Source organism: Diachasma alloeum, unplaced genomic scaffold (genome assembly GCF_001412515.2).
Source record: "Diachasma alloeum isolate Michigan unplaced genomic scaffold, Dall2.0 Dall_scaffold_78908, whole genome shotgun sequence".
NCBI lineage: Eukaryota > Metazoa > Arthropoda > Insecta > Hymenoptera > Braconidae > Diachasma > Diachasma alloeum.
Window position 1 is genome coordinate 3,149,687 of NW_021683643.1, and position 24,408 is coordinate 3,174,094.

The window sequence follows — 24,408 nt, forward strand, 5'->3', positions numbered from 1 at the left end:
ACACACATCCACACATACAGACAGGTACCTGAAAAGGGTCAGAAGTGGTTCCAAAGGTCATGAAACGTGGAGAAATGCTTAAATTTCCACATTCGATTTTCGGGGTCATTACAATAACTTCCTCCCTTCGGGTCGGGAAGTTAATAACTATTTTTTATTCATAAGCGAAGATAAACTTGAAATATTCCTAAGTCTAGGATATGCTTGACGAAATAGATTGCTGACCAAAAATGTTTCACCGATTTTTTTTGTCGGATTTTCGCAGATAATGGACCTAACCAGTTTGTTTACATTCTGAAGTACTCGGGAATTCCGTCGGATTTCCGATGCAGTGTATCACTGTGGAGAGAGCTCCACATGTAATTAATGATCTATTTGATCCGGACAAATGTGTCGTTAGTGGAAAAGCACGTAATAAAGTTCTGAATTGAAACGAACAATTTTATTCGATTTATAGAGATGTTTGGTTGAATTGTATTGAATGAGCGGATGGATCTTACCAATTGGGAAAACAAATTAATTAGGATCAATTGGAGCATTTTGTTCAATTTGGGAGTGGTTTTTATCAATCAAAGGGGCAATTCATCATGTAAACAGAAATATTATGTGTTCAATTTTTATAAGAGAAGCATTCAGTGGGACTTGCTAAAGGGTTCATGCCATTTTAATGAATTACCTCTTTGATGCCATCTAAGTGAATTTGTTTAATTTGAATTGAATTTCATCAGAATATTGATTTTAATTAGTGGGGTAATTCGTTGATTATAGAATTACTCTGGCAATTATTTATTTTGCGAGAAAATGTCAGATAATTCTTCATGTTTATGACATTTTCTTTCAGACTGGATAATTACTGAAATTACTGCATAATTAGCGTAAAAAGTATCAACATGAATTATTTAAATGCCTTTGAAATGAGACATTTTCGGAGTAGAAAATGTTACAGAAACTTTTTTGTTCCAAATTTAATGATGTACAAAGAAGTCTACCGATGTTTTCTCGTAAGAGCCTCCATCTGTGAATATTTGTATAATTTGGAATGCTGTTGAACACTGCGGGTTTACGGCTGTTCTTCTGTTCATTACGAGAATAGCACGGTAATTACCGATTCTACAAGAAAACGTCTAAAACTGAATTAGTTGCAAATTTCCTCGGCTGCAAAAAGGTTTCCTATGGTTTTCTCCACACTTCCATCTCGGAGTATCTTTATGTTCGTAAACACTGCTAAACAGCTCGAGCTTACTCATTCTTTCATAAACTATCATAAACTATCAAATTATCTCGACAATCACCGATTCTAAGGGAGAATGCCTGGAGACTGAATTCATTGCAAATTTCTTCAGCTATAGAAACGATTCTCGCAAGATGCATCTCGAAACCCCTCATCCAAGATATCTGCGTTTGTTTAACCCTCCCAGCCGAATTATCTTCTTTCGTTAATGACAGAGGTATTTCAATAATCATGAATTCACCCAGAAAAATTTGGTTCCTTTGAATCAAATGAAACTTTTTGTTTGAAATTTTTTACTTATTTCAAGAATATTGTCGTTACAAATGAATAAACTTGTTTATTCATTGCAAAAAAAGGATTTTATTATATTAAACAACTAATTTATTTATTTCAAATAAATAGTTTTATTATTTGAAGAAAATCACGTTTTCATGTATGTTGTGAGAGAATTTCGAAAGTGTGTTTGTCGAAAAATGTCGAGATAAATTTTATATATAGATATATTTTATACCCAGGTCTGTAATTTTTATTCTAGAACCATTTATTGAAATGTGCAAAAAATATGAATGTACTTCTTAGAAAGTATAGTACTCGTAAACTGTGCAATTATTTATGTACGTAGGGATGGTATGTGTGTATATGCGTGTGGCTGTGTGTGGTCCGGACGTGGTGTTGTTTATGCTGCAGATGACGTCACAGAACACCATGGAAAGTAACTATGGTGCTTGAGGTCTCCTTTGTCAATGTTACACGGAGAGAAAAACCACAGAGTCCTTAAGCAAGTCTTACTCGTGCAAAAATGTCTTTTTTTAATTATCAAAAACAGATTTTTTATGCTGCACATGTAAAGAGTGCGCCGCGATAGAAAAGTTTGATACAACCCACACTATAGATTCAACCATTTTCAATTATCAAATTTCAATCAATTGAATGGTGCGCATGAAATTTGAAAAAATCATGAATATTCAGCGTCATTGAAATTACATTTTCCACGGAATTATTATTTTTGTAAAGATACGTCATTCATAAATAGCTAACTGAAATTGTTTATTGTTTGTTTTTATTGTATTTTCGAAAACTTCAGTTTTTTAGGCATAAAATCGATTTCTGGTAAAATTCTGAATATGAATAAATTTGTTACGATTCCGAACAAATTACTTTTATGGTAAATATTTGATTGTTTATAAATGATTTATAGAAAATGCTCTTGATTTTCAAAAAGTGCAATTTTTAAATTATTTCATTAATTTGCCTTCGAAACTAAACTTTCTAATTTTTTCTCAGATTTTTGAAATGTTTTCTACCGGTTTAATATCGAGATTCCAATTCAAACAGGCAAATTTTAAATATTAAAATCACTATAAAATGTTCGGAAACTATAAACCCACACTATAGATTCAACCCTTTTCAATGATAAAATTTATCAATTAAATTGCGTGAGAAAAATTCGAAAAAAATCATGAATACTCAGCGTGACAAATGAGATTTTGCACAGAATTATCTTTTTTTAAACATTCGCTGTTTATAAATGAACAATTGAAATTGATTGTTTATGAATTATTTATAGACAATGTTCGTAATTTTCAAAAATTGCAATTTTAAAATTATTTCATCCATTTTCCTTCAAAACTAAGCTTTCTAATTTTTTTCACATTCAGACCTGCAAAGTTTAAATAATAAAATCATTGTAAAATGTTCCGAAACTTAGGGTCAAACGGGGCTCAAATGGCAGCTCTGATATTCGACTACAAAAGTCAAAACGTATTTCACTGGAGAAAAAATAGTCAAAGTACTTGGATATCCTCAACTCGAATTTAATGTCATTTTCGTGAAAATAACTACTGAACTGTCGACGGAATTTTACTGTTTTTCCAACATGGTAAGTGTCTATACATACTCCCAACCGTTGCAAGGATTGGAAAATTCAATTTTTTCAGTTGAATTTCCCATTTCTCTTATCACAGTATCGTCGATTCTTATCAAGAGAGTTCTCCAGAACCCAAAACTCTGATGCCCTCACCGGAAAACCCCAAAATCTAAACCTCTGGTCCTCCCGAGATCAATGGAATGACGACTCTATCCCGCCTGATAGCCACGTTTGACGCCTCGTTTGGTGATAAGACCCTGAATGGAGCCTGTCACGTCTAGTCACGATCATCGTGTATTTACACGCGCAACAGAACTTCTCCTGAATAAATAAACGAATTTTTTTTTCAACATTGAAGTGGCCGAAGGTTCTCGCCTCCTTGGCACTAGTATCGGGGGCAAATTCACTCATTCCTCTTTTTTTTTCAATTCAACCGAACAATAGAGTTTGTACTCAGTTATAAGTCTTACATAACCAGTCTATAGGTATATTCTGAAGCCTTATGCATGCGATTGCATTTGCGTTAACGGATTCGAGGAGATGCGGAGATAAACGGGCGCGCGTGTGTATGAATTATTGGAGAAGAGGAAACTGGTCCGTTAGGTGTTTTGAATTCTTCTTTCAATGTTTTTCTTGTGAATAAAAGATTTAAAGATCTGCACTCTTAAAAATTTTCGTCTGAATTTTCCGTGCCAAATTCCGGAAATTTTTATCGTGTTTAATTTCCACTGAAATTTCAGGCAATTTTGTTATTGAAAAATCAAATGTTCCATTCATTTTCCGTTCGAATGATCTGAAAATCAATACCATACTTAGTTTTCAGTTCAATTATTCCGGGAACAATTCAGAAAAATCGGGAAAATCCAAGAAAAAATTGAAAATTCATGTCATTTTGTTTCTAAATACTCATGTTGCATTGAAAATTCAATCAAATTAGGAAATTTCCATCTCACTCCCACGCAAAACTCATGAATTTCCTTGAATTCTACCTAAAAATTGAAATTACATAATCATTTTTCCCCTAAATTCGATCCAATGTCACTCTCATGAGGATTACCATCATATTTTCCATGAAATTCAAAAAAAATTGTAACAGTGTGCGCGCACTGTTTACATGTTATTATTCCTTTTAATGACAAAACGGAGTTGTTATGGAAAATCGCACAGTATTCTAGATCATTGCACTGTACATTGCTTCACTCCAATGCTTGGAAGATCAATTTTTTGTTTATCTCAAGTCCTTAAGTGTGTTCTTTGACCGATGAGTTGATGAACAATTTGGTGTTAGCCGGTGCGGTCAGTAGCAAACTCAAAGATGAAATGAAACGAAGAAAAAAAAAGTCCAACTATGTTGAAACTAACCCCGACGTTTTGGTTCCTCTACGCAGGGGCATTATTTATTGAAATGCAACTACACTGAGAAAAATTTTAATGGTAATTTCAACTACAAGGGAATTGTCAAAACAATAATAGTTACGGTAGCAATAAATATTGTAGATTCAACTATTTCATTAAAGTGAAAATTACATCATAATGTTGATGACACTATTTGCCATAGTAAATCGAACGATGAATCCTAGTTTAATCTACAAAGTTTATTGTTACTGTAAATATAATTTCTTTGACAATTCCCTTGTAGTTAATATTACCACTGAATTTTTTTTCAGTGTAATGTGTTATTAAATACATTACAAACCTAGACGTCATTGGGCCCATTTTCGTGGGCAGGCCTGAACCCGTTGCTACGAACACCGACACTTGACTCTCAAATATTCTAAATGAAAAAATCACTCTATTTTGACATCTTTTTTTGTCAACCAATCGGTTCGTTGATCGATTTTTCTACTGTGATACAAAATCTTATTTCCAATTTCAAGGAAAAATGCCTGAGGTATTGAATAATAAGTAAATAAATAAATTTGTAGAACTTCATAATATATCGCAGCTAATAAATGGGTCAGTTTGATGAAAATCGAAAATTCAGGCGGCTTTAGTTTCGAATGCTTCATTCGTTCGTCTTGACGCCATGTTCGATACCCATAGTAAATTAAAAATTGAAGGTAAGATTTGAATTGTGGAAATTCCTCATTTATTGAATATAAAAAGATCAATTGTCTCAAATTTTCATTCTAGATAAAAGCCTTCAGCTCGACTCGTGCCACCTCGGCTTGTCTCGTCTCGTCTATCGCTCGGTTGCGCGTGTCCTACGACTCTCCCTAAAAACATTACCCCACTCGTATTAACATTCCCCCTTTTTCACACTTGTAACGTAATAGACTATTATTTGATTCGAAAGAACCATTTTTCCGGGTGTGGTGAAAAAAATCATTCATCAGAAAGTCATTTGTGTTCGCCGATATTCCATTTTTATTCAATGCGGTATTACCTTACAAATGGATTATTTCAAATGCAAATGTCGTCGGGATACCTTCTTCGTACCTGAGAAAATTTGCTTCAAAGAAGATCATGTGGCATTTTGTTTTAAAAAGTATTCATTATCGGGATAATTCAATGAATATAGAAAAAATTAGAAAAGTCGACTGATTGAGTTATACACGGAGAGAAATTTTTGATAAAAATTATCCTGCCGTTCTATAAAAGTGTATCATGAGTCATCGTTTACTCATTTGTATTCCGACATTGAGTAAAAATTAATATATGATGATCAAATTTTATTCTACGTTAGAGAAATTTTATCCTGACGCATCATAAATTTTTCATCACGCTGTGACGAAAAGTGAACTTTTCGGCACGCTCCGCGTGCCTAAAAGTCCAATTTCCACCACATTGTGATGAAAAATATTGTTCGTAACTCGTGAAAAAATGTTTTTTAGCTCGTGGGATTATAAACCTCCCACTCGCCAAAACCACTTTTTTGCACTCGTTACGAAATATACTATTACCCTTCCAGTCCAATAATTCTTATGTAGATAACAACGAAAATTGTAGAACGGTTGGTACATTTTACCCTACCGGTACAGTAATTTTTAGAATACAATTTGATCATCATATATTAATTTTTACTAAATTTCGGGATAGAAATGAGGAAACGATGACTCATGATACACTTTTATGGAACGGTAGAATAATTTTTATCCAAAATTTCTCTCCGTGTACAACTTCAACGTAAAGAATTAATGTTTATTTGATGCTGCACGGAGAAAAAAATTCCGGAAAAATGACTGGGTTCATTTGGACGGACCCGGAAAAATTACCGTGCCGTCACCGAAAAAATTTCTGTAGCGCACGGTAGAAATTCCGGTGCTGGCACGGGAATTTTTCCGGGTCCGCCCAAATGAACTCATTTTACAGTGCTACCACAGTAATTTTTTTGGAATTTTTTTTTCCGTGTGTCTATTTATATTGGAAAATTGTTGTTAACAGTCCAAGTTGGCAACAAGTGACCAAACTCCATGTGATTATCGCAGTATCGGGCGAACTATCTGATAGACCCACGTGATTATCGAACAAGTGCAATCATCGATAATGTCACCTTAATGAAAAAAGCACAATCGACGGGAGATTCTCCCCTCCGAGTCACATGGAAAGACTTCCATTCTCCTTTTAGCGCATTTCCGCTCTTAGAACGCGCCGGCAAAAATAGGAAAAAAATGTCCGCTAACCGACAGACGTGGTGGTATATTTAGCATACCAAGACCAGTAGATTTTCGAGTTGAGGTTTAAAGTTCAAGGGAATGACTTTAATGCAAGTCATTTGAGTAAATAGTATCTTCCGTTTGTAGTTATTAAAAAGTGAATGATCTAATTCTGCGGCGCGAAGTTGAAAAAAAGAGTTTTTTAAAGCTCATGAAGATATTTTTGTGAATATCGGGGAGATGGAAGAATTTGGGGCTACTTCCGTATTGCAGTTGAGCTAAAATCTTAGCTCTCGGAAATTAAAATTCCACATACAGTGAGTTTTTAAGGGGCAACAGAGTACCGCTAATTTTCCAAATTTTTGAACACATTTCCTGCTGAAAGTCACCGATATTTTAACAAATAAAAGTACATTAACCTCCAGAAAGCGATAAAGATCAATGTGCTATAGGTTCAAAAAATGTTGATAACTTTGAGCAGGAAATTGATTTGAAAAATTCGAGGAGACGGCGCCTTCTGTTACCCTTTAAGGAGACAATGTGTCTTCTTATCTTATTTGGTCAAGCCGGAATTCATTGGAGCAATGAAAAAATTTTGACCCATTTTCTGACTTCGGAAAAAAGTTTGTTGACATTCCCTTCTATAATCTCGTATAGGAAGAGATGCAGAGGGGAAAACTTTCTGAAATTTATTTTAAAAAAAGAATAAATTTGAGAGACTACGTTTCTTATACTGAGAGAAAAATTAGATTGACAAGAAGAAAATAGTAGAGGCATTTTGGTGAACGATACGATTTTTTTTTGTATGTGGCACATAACATTATAGTAACTTCACAAGCGTAATTTTTGCAAATCAAAATGTAGTTAAACTAACCAAAAGTAGTTCAAAAGTAACCACGACAAATCTATCGTGAGGAGAACTATAAAATAGTTGCAATGACTACATTCCATTGTAGTAATTACTTCTCCGGCCATAGTTACCGTAACCCATGAAAAATTGTTGAGGACTTTTTGACTATAATTCGATGGTGATGGAATATAGTTAGAAGAATTATATTTTTCTCTCAGTGTAAGATGCATCATTTGTTGAACGATAAAAGGTGGTGGATTTTTGGATTATTTTCTGGAAAAATTTTGTAGAATAGATTTTTTTCAAAATTCAGCTCCATTTTTCATCTAGCCATCAGGAAATGTCAATTCTAAGAAAATAATAAGCTACTCTGTAATTAAAAATTCAGATTTGCTTATTTAAAATACCAAGACCAGTGGATTTTCGAGTTGAGAGTTAAAGTTCAAGAGAATGATTTTAATGGAGGTAATTTCAGCAAAAAGGGAATGACCTAATTCCGTGGCGCGGTATTAAAAAAAAAGATTTTTTGAAGCACATGAAGATATTTTTATAGATATCGCAGAGATGGAAGAATACAGTTGATTTTAGCTCTCGGAAATTGAAATTCGTCATGCAGTGTGTTCAATAAAATTGTGTCACTAAGGGGACAACGTTTAACGCCACTTTTTGTGACGTTTGATGGAATAATTTAGGGGGGGGGGCACTATTGAAATTTGAAAGTCCTACAATAAACAAATGGCCTCCGTGAAGTTTTTTCCACATGTGTAGTCACTAAAAAAATACGTTTTGACCCACCTACGCCTACCCAATATGGCGGCGCATTTAAAAAAATAACAAAAACCGATTTTGCTCTTCGAAATTCTACGAAGGGAATAAAAATTATCTTATCGTCTTGAAAATACTACACAATGTTCAGAGTGTTCACAATGTTCATTAGAATCGACAAAGCTACGGATGAACATTTAAATCGGATGCTTTTTAGATTTTAGATCGACCGGAAATCGGAAAAATCACAAAATACGAAAAAATCTAATTAGTCAACTTGCTTTGATTCCATTTGTTCTTCCCAATTTCTAGGTGATCTAAAATCTAAAAATCATTCCATTAAAATTAACGTCCATAGTTTTGTTTACTTCAGTATTCTGAACATTGTGTTTCACTTTGCAAACTTTTAAAGGGCAAAATAGGTTTTTTCAGTCTCAAAGTTTGAGACTTTTATTCAATTTGCAGACAGTTTACCGAAGATCAGCCTGTTTTTCAGTTTTCTCGTAAGCGAGATTCAAGATTCTAATTAGTTTGCACCTTCTACTGATTTTTGTGTCAAAGAAATTTATCAAAAAATCTTTTACCAGGAATCATAAAAGAATAGTATAATTCCTAGTCAAATGTCCACAAAAATTCAATTCCTTTTTCAACAGTGTAGTCCCGAAAATATTTCCAAAGCCATCTATATTAAGTATTGAAGTTGATTGCTTTCAAGAAGGAATTATTTGGACAATCATTTTCACCAGTAAATATTCTCAATGGAAAATATTATTAATAAAAAAAATGCCATTGGATGACTTTCTCGTAATCCCTTCACTCTCAAGATAATGTGATAGCAAAGTCGTCAACACGCGAATTCCTGTCACCTGTTTGCGGACTCATAATAGCATCAAGGCACAATAAAAACTATTTTCTGACGTACTTGACGTAATAAAATGACGAATAAATAGGTAATGAGTATAACAACATAATGAGCCCAATGTAACCCAGAAAAAAACCACCCATTTCATTCAATTTATGTAATCACAAACTTTTTATACGCTCCACTTTGAGTGAAAAAATAGATTTTCAATTTGTTCCACGTGTTGCAAAAGTTTTCCGATGTCCGAGAGGAGACCGCGCTGACCGGCACGGATAATCCTCGTCGATTGAAACGAGAGTCAAACGATTGTCAAGGCTCCATATCGATTCGCGTGTCCCTCAGAGCCGATGCGTAACCCCACGATTATTTTCCATTCCTCCGCAAGTTTATTTCATCATTTTTTAAAACAGAGGCTTTAAATCAACCTTCTTCCAATTCCGTTCAATAAAATTCGACCCTCGTGCAACCATTGAATAATATTATTACGTGCCATTGTGAATTTATTCGGTTCTCTTTCTTTCGTTGAGAGGAATAATACGAAGGAAATGAGTCGACTGTTTAGTCATCTGTTTATTGTGCCTCATTCTATGGACAACACGTGTGAACAACAGTCACTCGGTCTAAGTACATTTACTAGAGAAATTCTCGAACTGGAACAGTTGTTTCTAGGTAATTCCGTAGGGAAATGGTGATTCTGATACATGGACGGTTCCATGTGTTTCATCACTGTGACATTTCATCCGCCGAAAAAATTGTTGCGAATTTCAGCCGGCGACAATTCATTCGCTGAAAAAAAAATTCTGCGAAATTTCATCCGCAAATTTCGGCACTAAGATACTGATGAAATACAAGAAAGCAGAAGAAAAGACGGGGAATATAATTGTGGAGAATACATTTACGCCGAGAATATTTAATCTGATTTTTTTTTTCGGGTGATTTGTCGGGCGGATGAAATGTGTAGTGATGAAATTACGTGTCACCACATGGATAGATAGAAAGTTGCTCAAGAAAACTATCACATTCTTCTGGTTTTGTTCTCAGTGGTGCCACTTAAAAGCGAAATTTTCCCTGAAGTTCAAGAATAATAACTATTAATTATTATTAATAATTATTAGTTATTATTATTATTTAAATAATAATAATAACTAATAATAATAATAGCTAATATGTTTTATTTAAATAATAATAATAATAATAATAACTAATAATAATAATTATTATTTATTAAAATAATTATTATTATTCATTATTATTTTTTTATTTTTTTTATTATTAATTTTCAAAAACTTTCTAATAATTCGTCCAATATCTCGGAAACAATCGAGCGAAAACCGGTTACCGTTTTTTTAAATTTTATAGGGGTGAAGTCTCGCGGCCTTTTCAACGACAACCATTGGAACTTTTGCTGGCATCATATTCTGAAAGGGGGAGGTGTTCGTAAACTGCAAATAATGTTCTGTATTTCTGAAGTATGTTTTTAGATAAAGGAACAGGGTTTTTTATTCGGGTGAATTTTCCGCGATTCATGGAGACGAAAAGGTCTGAGTGAAATGAATCAATTAGGAAAATTTCGTAGAGAACTTGTTGGTAACGTTTATTTTGTGGTCTGAAAGAAATGTCTGCGGCAATATCTAATGAAAAGAACGAGGGTATCCAAGTACTTTGGCTGTTTTTTCTCCGGTGAAATGATTTTCTACTTTTGTAGTCGAACATCAGAGCCTTTAATGCAATGATTTTATCATTTAAACTTTGCAGGTTTGAATTTTTAGCTCGATATTGAACCGTTAGAAAACATTTTAAAAATACAATTTTTGAAAATTAAGACCATTTTGTATAAATAATTGATAAACAATCAACTTTCCACCATAAAAATCATTTGTACGGAATCATAACAAATTTATTCATATTCATAGTTTTACCAGAAATGGATTTCATGTACAAAAAAAGGTTTCCGAAAGTTTAAACAATTTCAATTAGTTGTTTATAAACAACGAATGTTAAAATCATGTTAATTCTGTGCAAAATGTAATTGGAATGATGCTGAATATTCATGATTTTTTTCAAATTTTTCATTCGCAATTTAATTCACACATTTGATGATTGAATATGGTTGAATCTACAATGTGGTCGGTACCAAACTGTAAGTTACTTGAATATCCTTGAGGATATCCAGTGCTCTTCTACTTTTGTTGTCGAACATCAGAGCTTTCCTTTGAGCCCGATTTGTCCCTAAGCTTCCGGTCATTTTACAATGATTTTATTATTTAAACTTTGCAGGTCTAAATTTGAATCTCGACATTGAACCGTTAGAAAACATTTTAAAAACCTGAAAAAAATTGTTTACTTTGGAGGATGATTGATGAAATAATTGAAATATTGATGAAATAAAAAATTGGAATTTTTGAAAATTCCGAGTATTTTTTATAAATAATTTATAAACAATCAATTTTCCGCCACAAAAATCATTTCCTTGGAATCGTAACACATTTATTCATATTCGGAATTTCACCAGAAATCGATTTCATGCCTGAAAAAATAAGGTTCCCAAAAGTTTAAACAATTTCAATTATTTATTTATAAACAACGGATGTTTAAAAAAATAATTCCATGCAAAATGTAATTGGAATGCCGCTGAATGTTCATTTTCTTTCAAATTCTTCTCACGCAATTTAATTGACAAGTTCGATGATTCAAAATTGTTGAATTTATAGCGTGGTCTGTACACAAACTGTAAAAGCTACTTGAATATCTTTAATCTCAGCGTGAAGGTTGCTCACTTCAAGAAAATTTCTCATTGAATATCTCTGAATCAAACCAAAAGCCCTAAATTATCATGAAGACCTTTTTCGCAGAGCAAAATCCAAGCTACAAAAAGTTCTGCATCGAATTTTCGCCATCTGCTGTAGTTTAAAACTGTTTATCAAAACTGTCGCTCAAACATAAATTGAAGTAGACAATTTCAAATGGCATTGATTTTATACCGCAAAAAGTGCACGGCACAACGAAGAGAGAAAAACACACGGTAATGTTAATTGACGTGACTCACGGGCTAGTGATTACCACACAATTTTTCTTCAGAATGAGTTCACACGTTTGTTTTTTCAAGGATTTTCAACGTAAAATTGATGAATTAATTCGAGATTTTTGGACACACGGGGGATGATGATGTTCACAGCGCGACGCTTCTGGCACGACTGAGCCGCGCATTCGCTCGACGACCTACGGCAATCAAACTTGGTCCCTATTCACGGATGGGGAGGTATTTCCGAGATTTATTACTTGCATTTTTTGCTGAAACCATTTTCAGGGGTTTCGAGGGGGATTAATGATTATTTTATTTATAGATTTGTGGGTCAATCACTGTTTCGGTTGAGGCAAGTCAGGGGAACACTGATTTAAAACAGGAATAAACGATGCAATAATTCCAATGTCACATTTCACAAATTTCGATGAAAAATTAAGACGAATGTCAAAGAAAGTTAAAAAGTGGGAGGAAATGATGTGTTTGTTTTTACCTTTTTGAAGAAAAATATTGATTTTATATTCATCCGAAGCCGGTGTTAGTGATACTAACTACTGTAGTAAGACTGAGAGAGTGAACATGAATCCGCTCCGCAGTCTAAGGGACTCACTAGCCAACTGAACTGACGGCTTGTCCAGTAACATTTATACAAAGATATCGCGCGTGTGCGTGGAAACGCATTCACCGTCCTCGCTGCAATTACATTCGTATTCCCCCCTTCATTCAGTTTATATCACGGAGAGAACAGAACAGATATTCTCTGATACATCGGTAGCAGAGGAATTCCCCTTACCGTTGGCAATACGCGGGATTTAATTTGTTGGTAAAGCAGAGGGAGACCTCTTTTAAAAATAAAAAAAAATAAGAGTTGAGAGAAAAAGTGAGAGATTTTAGACGCGACCACGCTTTCTAGACGTGGAAGACTGAGTCGAGGACAGCGATGTCAATTATGCGGATAGAACGTTCACCGTGTGATGTCTGTCTCGAGTATTATTGTAGAACGAGAATTGCGGGATCACTGGTGGAATTGATTGAAGCGGTCGTATCGGTTCTGCAGGGACTTGGAAATCGATTGGAATTCTCAGATTTACAGATGAATGCTTTCAACAAAAGAAAAAAGGGCGGCCAATTAATTCAATCCTGACCCGTGATACATGATCAATCTTCTTATCTCATTTGTGAAGCCGGAATTCATCGGAGGAATGAAGAATTCTGAAATGAAATGTCTCGAATATGTTAAATTTATATTTTTCTCTTTTCACAAAATTTAAATTTTTACAAAATATTTCTCTTCGTTAAAAACTTTAAATGAATTGTTCTTTTGAAACTTGTTGCAATGCAACACTCTCATTTGGCAAATACTCGCGTAATCGACGAAAATGGCATGTTCGAATTATTAGAGGACGTATGGAGGGGAAAAGTTTCTGAAATTTATAGAAAAAAGAAGAGATTTGAGAAGCTTCTTTTCTTAAGGATATCCAATTGGCTATTTGAGTTTTGAGGCTGTCGCCTCAGACATTTCGACGTGAACTGAAATGTTTGCGAAACGTCGGCAAAAAGCTGAATCTAGACGCGGCATCCATCCGGAATCCGTAACCATGAATACTTGACTATTTGTTCTCCAGTGAAATGATTTTCTACTTTTGTAGTAAAAAAATCAGAACTTTCATTGGAACTCCATTTGACCCCAAATTTCCGGACATTTTTCAGTGATTTTATTATTTAAACTTCGGAATTCTGAAGTTGAATCTCGATATTGAACCGTTAGAAAACTTTTTGAAATCTGAAAAAAATTAGAAAGTTATTTTTGGAGGAACATTCATGAAATAATTTATAAACAATCTATTTCCACTATAAAAATCATTTGTTTAGAATCGTTACAAATTGATTTATATTCACAATTAAAAAAAAAATCGATTTCATGACTAAAAAATAAGGTTTCTGAAAGTGTAACCAATTTCAATCATTTATTTGTAAACAACGAATGTTAAAAACAGAATAATTCTATGCGAAATGTAATTTTAATGACAATGAATATTCTTGATTTTTTTCAATTTTTCTTACACAATTTAATTGACAAATTTGGTGATTAAAAATGGTTGAATCTATAGTGCGGTCTGCACCAAACTATAAAAGATAGTTGGATATCCTTAAGATGCATCATTCGTTGAATGACAAAAGCTGACGTATTTTCCAATTATTTTATGGAAAAATTTTGTAGAATAGATATTTTTCGGAAATCAATTCATGTCAATTCAGAAAAAAGCAATAAAATATTCTGGAATTTACGGCACACAAATTCGCTGTTCAATGCGCGACACCGTCTATACTGATGATCAAAAAATTATGAACTAAAATTTAATGATAATCTTGAGCTTTCTCCAAAAAGTCGTTTAGCTACGGTTTTTCTTTCTGCAGATTTTTCTGAAATATTTAAGACCAATCTCAGTTCGAACAAACGGTTGCCAAGATCGGCTATTATCGGAAATTTATTGATAACAAATCAGTGATTCATTAAATCGAAATTTCGTTTATGCCATTAATTCAGCAAAGGAATGGATAGAGTATGTTTGATAAAAATTTCACAATTATTAATAAAAATCATCTCGATAAACGAGTGGTTTGAATATGCATCCGACACCGAATTCAGTTCGGTAATGTTTATGTACTGGAGAAAAATATTAAAAATGACTTGAAAAAAAATTCGAGTCAAAATGTGTTGGTAATTTTATATATTTGATGGGAAAATTTTTAGAATTCCTATATCTACAATAGTACAAAAAATAATGAATTTTTATTAATCACGGAAAAGGTCCATATGTGGCATGGACGCAGTACTTGAAGGGTTAAAAAATCCAGATTTGTTTATCCTCCCATAAGAAGAAATTAACTTGAATTTATTAAAATTTTTATGATTATTTTCATTCAAATTTTTTCTAGAAACTAAGGAGTTTCATCTGTCAAAAAAATTATGGCATTGCATTGAGATTTTCATAGAATGTTCATATTGTTCATCGTAGTTATCAAATAATTTCAGGATTTTTTTCGAATTTTTCTCGATTTTGCTCACAAGTTATGATATCATCCAATTTAACTTCTTAGAGATGGGCTCTTATGGCGATTTTTCAAATTAGCATGAAACTATATTATCAGTTCAGATGATAATGCAGTTTCGTGATAAACAGAAAAACGTCCATACGAGCTCATATATGAAAAGCGTCGATCGTTAATAACTTAAAAAGGAAACCTAGAAAATTTTAAGAAAATTCATAGATAATTCAACGAGCCCTACACGTGGGAACAACTCAGGGAAGAAACATTGTTTGGAAAAACTGGCAAGAGCATTTGGGAAAAATAAATATGCGGAAAAAAACGGGATGAAGGAATAAGAAATTGTAAAATCCAAAAGGTATACAGTGAAATGGAATAAAAATAATAATAGATAATTCAACTGTAATTCTAAACATCCACCATAAATTGCGGATGAATGCCATTATGCATCTTTTTTCAATGGAATTCCTTAAGATAACTTTACTAGAATAGCCCAGGGGATAATATAGATGTTGAATATACCGGTCGTAAAAATGTCTTTGATTGTTAAATTTCCTAGCATCTAATAAAATTCATGCTAGGAAGTACGATATTCAAAATTTGGAAAATTTTCTCATGTAATAGTATATTTCGATACGAGTACGGAAAAGTGTTTTTCCCTACTGACCTTCACTTTTCCCAGTCCGGAGATTGGTATTAACCCTTCCCTGAACTCGTAAAAGTGAAAATCACTACGGAAAAATATCGTTCACGACTAGTGTGATGGGTTTATTTTACTCGTGTGGAATTGGAGTCCGAGCTGAAGGCGAGGATCATGGCACTCGCCCTGAAATATACTATTTTGGCTCGTGGGAGGTCTATAGCACGAGCCGAAGACGGGTGATATAATCCCACGAGCAAAAAAACACTTTTCCCATGAGTATCAAACGATACTTTCCACCACAATGGGTGAAAAAGAAACGTGTTAGGCACGCCAAACGTGCCTAAAAAGTTACTTTCTCGCACCACGTGATGAAAGCAGCATTTTCATTCTCCGTGGAATTGAATAATCCGAAAACAATTCACAGCATTTCATTGAATAACCCAGATTATTGAACTAATTTTATGACAAAACAAAATTTTAGAGTTACTCATTATGTTAAATTTAGTTCAATATATTGACGATTCGAGGAAAATTTGAGGAAAATTATGTCAATGTCGAATTAATCACGAAATCCGTTGCCTGGGAGGAAAATTGAGGTCAATGAAAGTGTCAGCAAAATGATTTTTTCAATTACAACAGGTAAATCAAAACAATGCCTTTTCTCCTTTTTTCAAAACAATTTCTGGAACATTGATTCATCAATCCCTTGATTTATTATTGTTCCGCGTGTTACAAATGATGCGTGAGAATGTAACGAAGTAGTGAATAACGAATTCGTTACAAAATTTCTCATATAAATATCAATCCGATGTAGCAACGAGGCAATTGCGAAAGCAATTGTGTACAAAAAAGAGAATAAAAAACGAAGGCATGAAACAGTTATGTCACGTTTTATCTAGATCCATGGAATATTAATTGATATCCACGAAAAAGAGGGGAATAAAGAAAAGTATAGAACACCCACTGGTGTAAGCATCGGCGGTGAGTGAATAAAAATAAAATCGAAGCGTAATGCCTTTCTTTATGGCAGCATTCACCGCCATAAAACCAATTCAACCAGATCAGAGACGAACAGAAGTGTTTGTCCGTCACAGCCGTCGCATCCAGACTAGACGGTAATTCCATTTCCCGTGTATTACAGCACTGAGTCATCAAATCGAAACTTCCCCCATGTTGTGAAGGGAGACCAGACACCCTCGAATTGTAGGGATCGATATGCGAAGGGAAGAAGAAATGTCGAAGTAAATATTTATGGTGGAGGCTTGCTCCGATAATATATGCGGGCAAAACAAAATTAATTATATGGAATGAATTTTTTACGGAGGTGATGGAACAAAATTAAGCCCATCAATATTTGAATTTTCATTCAGTCTTTGAATGGACAAAAATAGTACATTTTGTCATTAAGTGGAAATTAGTATATTTCAGGGCGAGTGTCGTGCGGTGTTTTACTCGCGTAGAGTTGGCGCCCGAGCCGAAGACCAGGACTGACCAACCACGCGAGAAAAAACCCCATGGCACCAGTCGTGAACGATATTTTTCCGTAGTGATTTTCACTTTTATGAGTTTGGAGAAGGTCGAATACCAATCCCCGAACGAGGAAAAGTGAAGGTCAGTACGGGAATGGGATTTTTCATGAAGTAAAAGTACTTGGTGAAAAATAGTATTTTTCACGAAGTGTCCGTAGAACTATGTGTACGGACATTGTGAAGAAATAGTATATTTTGAACCCGGCTGTATGGCGCACTTGGTAGCAGCATGAGATTCACAACCTCAAGCTCCCAGGTTCGAGCCCCGGCCGGGCCAAAATTCCACACCAATTTTTCATCACAATTTTCCGCATAATATTCAACTGAAAATTCAACACAATTTTCAAACCGAATTTTCCACGGAATTTTCAACTGAAAAATCCACTCCACATTCAAAATTCCCTGGCTGAAGGTCCTCGGGCGATGGCCGCGTTGGCAAGTTAACCCTTGCAACGAAAAACCGGTGAAATTTAATTTTTTAGTATATTTTGGAACGAGTGAGACAGAATTTTCACGAGCGTGAAGTTGGCAGCCCGAGGCGAAGCCGAGGGATCACACATGATGAAAATTCCCGTCTCACATGTGTCGAACAACAATATTTTTTGACAATGATGTCGCGTTCAGGGATTGGCGAAACTGTACCTTTTTTGTTTGCGAGTAAACGAAAGGGCAAGTTTCGGCACGAGGTAAATGTAGCAGCAGGGTCAAAATAGTATATTTTGTAACGAGTGCAAAAAAGTGTTTTTCGGCGAGTGGGAGGTTTATATCACGAGCCGAAGGCGAGTGATATAATCCCACGAGCTAAAAAACATGTTTTCACGAGTTACGAACAATATTTTTCATCACAATGTGGCGGAAATTGGACTTTTAGGCACGCGGAGCGTGCCGAAAAGTTCACTTTTCGTCACAGCATGATGGAATAGTATATTTCGATACGAGTGCGGAAAAGTGTTTTTTGGCTCGTGGAAGGTTTATAGCACGAGCCGAAGGCGAGTCCCATAAACCATGAGCCAAAAACACTTTTCCCATGAGTATTGAACGATATTTTTCGTCACAATGTGCCTAAAAAGTTACTTTTTCGGACAGCCTGCTGAAAAATTAAGTTCGTCACTCGGTCTAAAGGAGAAAAAAGAAAGGAGTATACTTTTTAGATAATAGAATTGAATTATTATCATTTATTATTTTATTTATTAAAATGTTTATCAATTGCCTCGTTCGCAATGATACACTGTTGGAGAAAAAATGAAAGTTCATGGACAGTTCACTAGTCATTTTCATGACAGTGCCACTGAATGCGATTTAAGGGTAAGAAAAAAATCATGAAATTCAGATTTCACTGAAAATTCAATAAAATTCCAAAATTTGGAGAAGCATGAAGACAAGAATTCTGCAAATGTTATTGGAATTTTCAATTTAAACATCAATTTTCAGTGCCAAATTAGCTTAACTTTTCAAATAATTGAATATTCAAGAATATGTTCATCGGAATGTTCCAGTTTTCTATTAATTTTCAGGTAATAATTGAACTAAAATTTACAGTCGGAATGACAAAAATAATGTACCAATTATAACGGGAAAAATGAATTTTGAAGCAGGACGAAGTTATTATTTGTTCATCAAGTTAATTCTGTATGGACGCAGTGGGATGTAATGAGTCGACTTATCCCATTTCGTTAATGACGAAATTATCGCGAGGATAAGTGGGTTCAGAAGAAATTAGCAAGAGACTGCTTTTATAGCAAATTTCTCAGTGGGAGAAAAGGTCTTGTGGCATTTTCTTGTGGAACCACTCGTTTCTGACATAATTTCGCAACTAATAGAATGTCTTATCCGACTCATTAATTTTCACCATTTCTATGAAAATTTCTTTCAAGTAACAAAACAAAATCGATGAAATTGTCATGCCTTCTTCGATGTTATTTGAAACACAGATGAAAGCGAAAGTAAATCTGGAAATTTTAAAAGGCTCAATTTTTTGGGAAAGAACAAAATGTAAATGTTTTTGGCGTCTGAATTTAGATGATTATACTGATTATGAGTGCATTTGTCATTGCCTGGATCTATCCAGTAAATGACAAAAAGGATTACACAGTACTTTGCAAGGGAAGAAAAAAATTGGTGAAAAATGAAAACATTTTGTCTTCGCTCCATTTCAGTAAGTGAAAGAAAAACTGTCTGTCATTACTAAAAACTGACAACAATGGCTTTAGAAAACTTAACGTATGACACCCCCAACTTCATAGAACTAACGGTCTTACACGGGTTCTTTTGTCGTCGGTAATAAAAAAGCGTTAAACAATAAACCACCTAGCGCAAGTAAATTGCATTGATAAAACCGCCCCACCGTACTACGCTGGTCTGACGTCAGCGGTCACAGTACTCTCCGTGACGTTGTCGTTGGTCACGTCACTCATCGGCACCCGCGTCACGACAACATTAAACTCAATGCTGCCCATATAAAATTTTTACACCTCGTAATAAAAGAGTGGAGCTCCGAGAGAAGAAATATTTTGATCGTCTAACCCGTAGGCAAAACCAGTTCCTCCTAAATTTCCATAACTCCTTCACAGAAGGAGTTTAGAAGTGTTCATTTCTAATAACAATGGAGGTTTGGAAGACAAAGACAGATAACGATAGAAATTATCAGTTAGCAAACTAACGCGTACAAGAAATAGTAGTATCGACAAAAACATACTGTGCAAGTATGCATCACAAAAAGAATAGCGAGAAATGATGACAAATGCACTGATGTGGAATTTTCTCAAACGAAAAATGATATGAAATGTTCCTCTTTAAATCTCCAATCTGTTTTTTGCTGCCGAATGGAAGCCTTGTATTTGACCGATTTTTCGATTTTCGAATTTTGATTGAAAATTATCTAGAATGTTATGAAACGTGAAGAAATTATGTTTTTGGGGTCACGCCTGTATATATGTATATGACCACTTGGGTTTTTGGTGATTAATTTTGAGAAAATTCAACATAAAAACGGTGAAATTCGTAGATAAAAAGCTGAAATTTTGGCTTATTGTACACTGAGAGAAAAATATAATTCTTCTGGCTATATTCCATCACCATCGAATTATAGTAAAAAAGTCCTCAACAATTTTTCATGGGTTACGGTAACTATGGCCGGAGAAGTAATTACTACAATGGAATGTAGTCATTGCAACTATTTTATAGTTCTCCTCACGATAGATTTGTCGTGGCTACTTTTGAACTTTGGTTAGTTTAACTCCATTTTGATTTGAAAAAATTACGCTTGTGAAGTTACTATAATGTTATGTGCCGCATACAAAAAAAATCGTATCGGTCACCAAAATGCCTCAACTATTTTCTTATTGTAAATCGAACTTCAGATTTTGCTCTCAGTGTAGCTATGATTGCTCAACTGTGGCGCGCCCTTGCAGCCCGATCGGTCCAGTAGTTCCTGAGTTATAATAACTTGTTTAAATTTCATTTTTTCTCAATAACCCAAAAACTAATTTAAGTAATTCTATCGAGTAATTCTAATCGTCTCATTATCTTGTCACCGCACCACAAGATCATTATTTGCTCTGCGCCTATTGACGCTGCAACATTGTTGTTGACGCCCAAAGTTTTCCGAACTTCCCCAGAGGATTCCCACCAGCATCAACCAAACAATGTAAATAACTCAAACAATTTTCCAACGCTTACAAAATCAATACCATCATCTTAATTAAAATGAAATTAAAATCCCAGATAACGTGGGGTCGTTATCCCTCTCCGACGGTTTTTTTAATTCCAGGAAGTTATCATGTGACGAAACGTAGGGTGGAGTGAAACAATTGGGACGTCTGCAGGCAAGGGTTCATATCGATTTTTCCCTCTCCTCTTTCCCCTCCACTGTACCCTTCCATACAGGGTCTGAGTGCTCTTCCCCCATGCCTATGCACGCAACGTCAATGTAAAGGGCCTACTGCACGCGAACTCATTTAACTTCCCTGGACTTGTCTCCTCTATCTCCTCATAAAGGTCAAACGCCAGATGGAATTACATTATGTACACCATAAACAGTGGGAGACTACTCCATAGCTCCTGAATACGGAATTTGCATGATTTTTTGCTTCTGAATAAAAGCTTTGTAATGGCTCAAATTCAAGTTTCCATTTTTTTGTGTTAGAATAACTAAATAAGGTCTAAAATGTGATGAATTTTTTAATGAATATAGACTTTAATCAGTTCTATCCATTGACGCCAACTAAAATGTAATTTTTTTCATATAGATTCGAAAAAATTGACATTTTTTCAAAAATCGATTTTTCAACGATCACACAAAAAATTGTCATCAAAATAGAATAGAATAGTCATGGATCAAAAAATTCGGTTCTGTCTCAGCGTCCCTGCTGCGTACCTTTCTGAGGTACATCGCCGTGAAAGGCAATGTCGCGCGCCAACGTACGCCGCGACGTTTCTGCGCAATGAAATTTCTATTAGGGTCGTGAAAATTCTGTCTCACTCGTATTGAAAGTTACTACTTTCACAGTGATGTTATGTTGAGCAAGCGGCTGAACTGTGTTTTTTTCCTTTATAGGTAAACGAAAAGGTACTTTTCGGTACGAGGTGAACGTAATGGTACACGGAGAGAAATTTTTGATAAAAATTACCCTACCGTTTTATAAAAGTCTATCATGAGTCATCGTTTCTTCATTTCTATCCCGAAATTTAGTAAAAATTAATATATGATGATCAAATTTTATTCTACGTAAGAGAAATTTTATCCTGACGCATAATAAATTTTACCCTTCCAGTCCAATAATTTTTATGTAGATAACAACGAAAATTCTAGATCGGTTGGTAAATTTTACCCTACCGGTACAGTAATTCTTACTCTACCGGCACGATAATTTATATTTTTATCAGGATAAAATTTCTCTAACGTGGAATAAAATCTGATCATCATATATTAATTTTCATCACGCTGTGACGAAAAGTGAACTTTTCGGCACGCTCCGCGTGCCTAAAAGTCCAATTTCCGCCACATTGTGATGAAAAATATTGTTCGTAACTCGTGAAAAAATGTTTTTTAACTCGTGGGATTATATCACTCACCTTCGGCTCGTGATATAAACCTCCCATTCGCCAAAAAACACTTTTTTGCACTCGTTACGAAATATACTATTTTACTAAATTTCGGGATAGAAACGAGGAAACGATAATTCATGATACACTTTTATAGAACGGTAGGATTATTTTTATCAAAAATTTCTCTCCGTGCAGTATCAAAATAGTATATTTCGTTACGAGTGCGGAAATAGCATCTTATGTCATTAGGCGATAAAAGTATTATCTGGCGAATGTGGCTTTATAATCCGAGCCGGAGGCGAGTGATATAATCCCATGAGCCAAAAAACACTATTCCCACAGCGTGATGAAATAGTATAATATGTTACTAATGCATAAAGTTCCACTTTTTCACACGTACATGTAACAGATCCTATTTTTTCTGGTACTTACCGTATATTTTATGCACGAGTGCGTAAATTTCATGAGCGCGCGGAAAGCTTCGCTTTACGCTGATAGAATGATTCATTTATTCCAAACGACATTCGTTAACTATTAACGAATGGTAGAGGTGAATATGACCAAGTGAATATTCGTTAATAGTTAACGAATGATTCACTTGAATGGCGAAAGTCAAGTCAAACAAGGCTCCTCAAATATACATTCGTTAACTATTAACGAATGAACATTTGGTGGGACCGAATAGACCCTAACCTCCAACCAAAATCCATTCGTTAACAATAACTAATCCGTTCTATCAGTGTATGCACCCGAAATTCACTTTACGTAAAGCTTTGCGTAAAGTAATGGCTCAAATTTAAGTTTATAAACCGCGAAGTTTTAAGATTTTAATAAAGCGAAGCTTTGCGCAAAGCCTCGCTTTATGCACTCGAAATTCACTTTGCGCACGCTCTTGAACTTTACGCACGCCGTGCGGAAAACATCCGCTTTACGCATACAAAATCGTTTCAAAAAGTGCACTTTTGATGCCTCACAAAAAGGCCGGTATCACAAAAAGTGTTTTTGGACCGGTGGGAGGTGTGTAGCGTTTGCCAAAGGCGAATGCCTTTGGCCTTCCAAGGGTCAAAGAACACTTTTCCCACGAGTGTCGAATGGTATTTTTCATTACAATGTGTGGAAAGTGGCATTTCACTTTACGCACAAGTGATGAACTATACTATTTTGTGATAGCTGCCTGAAAAGTTCACTATTCGAAACCGTTTAGTGTGCGTAAAGTGCTTGGTTTACGCACGGCGTGCGTAAAGTTCAGCGATCGTGCGTAAAGTCAATTCTCGAGCGTAAAGCTTCACTTTACGCATTCAAAATCCACTTTACGCATGACATTGAACTTTACGCACTCAGTGCACAAAAACCACTTTACCCCCACTACCGTTCCGAACAGAGAACTCGGCAGGCATCACAAAAAATAGGATGTGTTACGCGTGCGTGCGAAAAAGTGGTTCTTTACGCACTTGTAACATAATATACTATTTTATCTGCATGGAATTTTCATGACATTCTACATCATCTCTAGGCATAATTAGAAAAACAAATGAAAAGCTTTCATTTGGAAGCAGAATAAGATCGAGGTCAGTGCACTGCGACATATTTCCTGGACTTGCAGGGCAACTGCGTTACGATTAAAAAACGTTTTTTCGCTTGTTCGGTTTTGTGGATCGTTGGCCCACTTCAGGGGCATGTACCGCTCTGTACTGCGCTGAGTTGTCCGGTGACCTCGGCCACGAGAGCAGGAAAGAAAGTGGAGTATTGATGGCGGTGCGAGAGAGGTGAATGAAAATTTGTTGGGAGATACGATTAGATTGGAGTGAGCGTACGAGAGTATGTGATGTGTCGTGAATGGCTTTCACCACTTTCTTGGGAGAAAAACTTGTATTTATCAGTGTTGGCCTTATACCACGTGTTCGAAACGCTTTTTAGAGTAGATTTCGAATTTTTTTTTTTGTGAG

General features: G+C 35.0%; 1 protein-coding gene across 4 annotated transcripts in view; it reads right to left on the bottom strand.

Annotated features, from left to right (window-relative positions):
- Positions 1–24,408, bottom strand: part of LOC107047736 (ral guanine nucleotide dissociation stimulator) — a 66,004-nt gene that overhangs the window by 30,426 nt on the left and 11,170 nt on the right. The window contains exon 1 of one of the 4 annotated variants that reach the window (XM_015270555.1): positions 12,687–12,791. The exons of 1 other annotated variant lie outside the window; for it this stretch is intronic. In XM_015270555.1, coding sequence (XP_015126041.1) covers positions 12,687–12,719 — 33 coding nt within the window. In that variant the 5' untranslated portion in view covers positions 12,720–12,791. Of the gene's footprint in view, positions 1–12,217; positions 12,352–12,686; positions 12,792–24,408 lie in introns of those variants that run through there. 2 more of the 4 variants (XM_015270554.1, XM_015270553.1) reach the window with 2 other exon arrangements.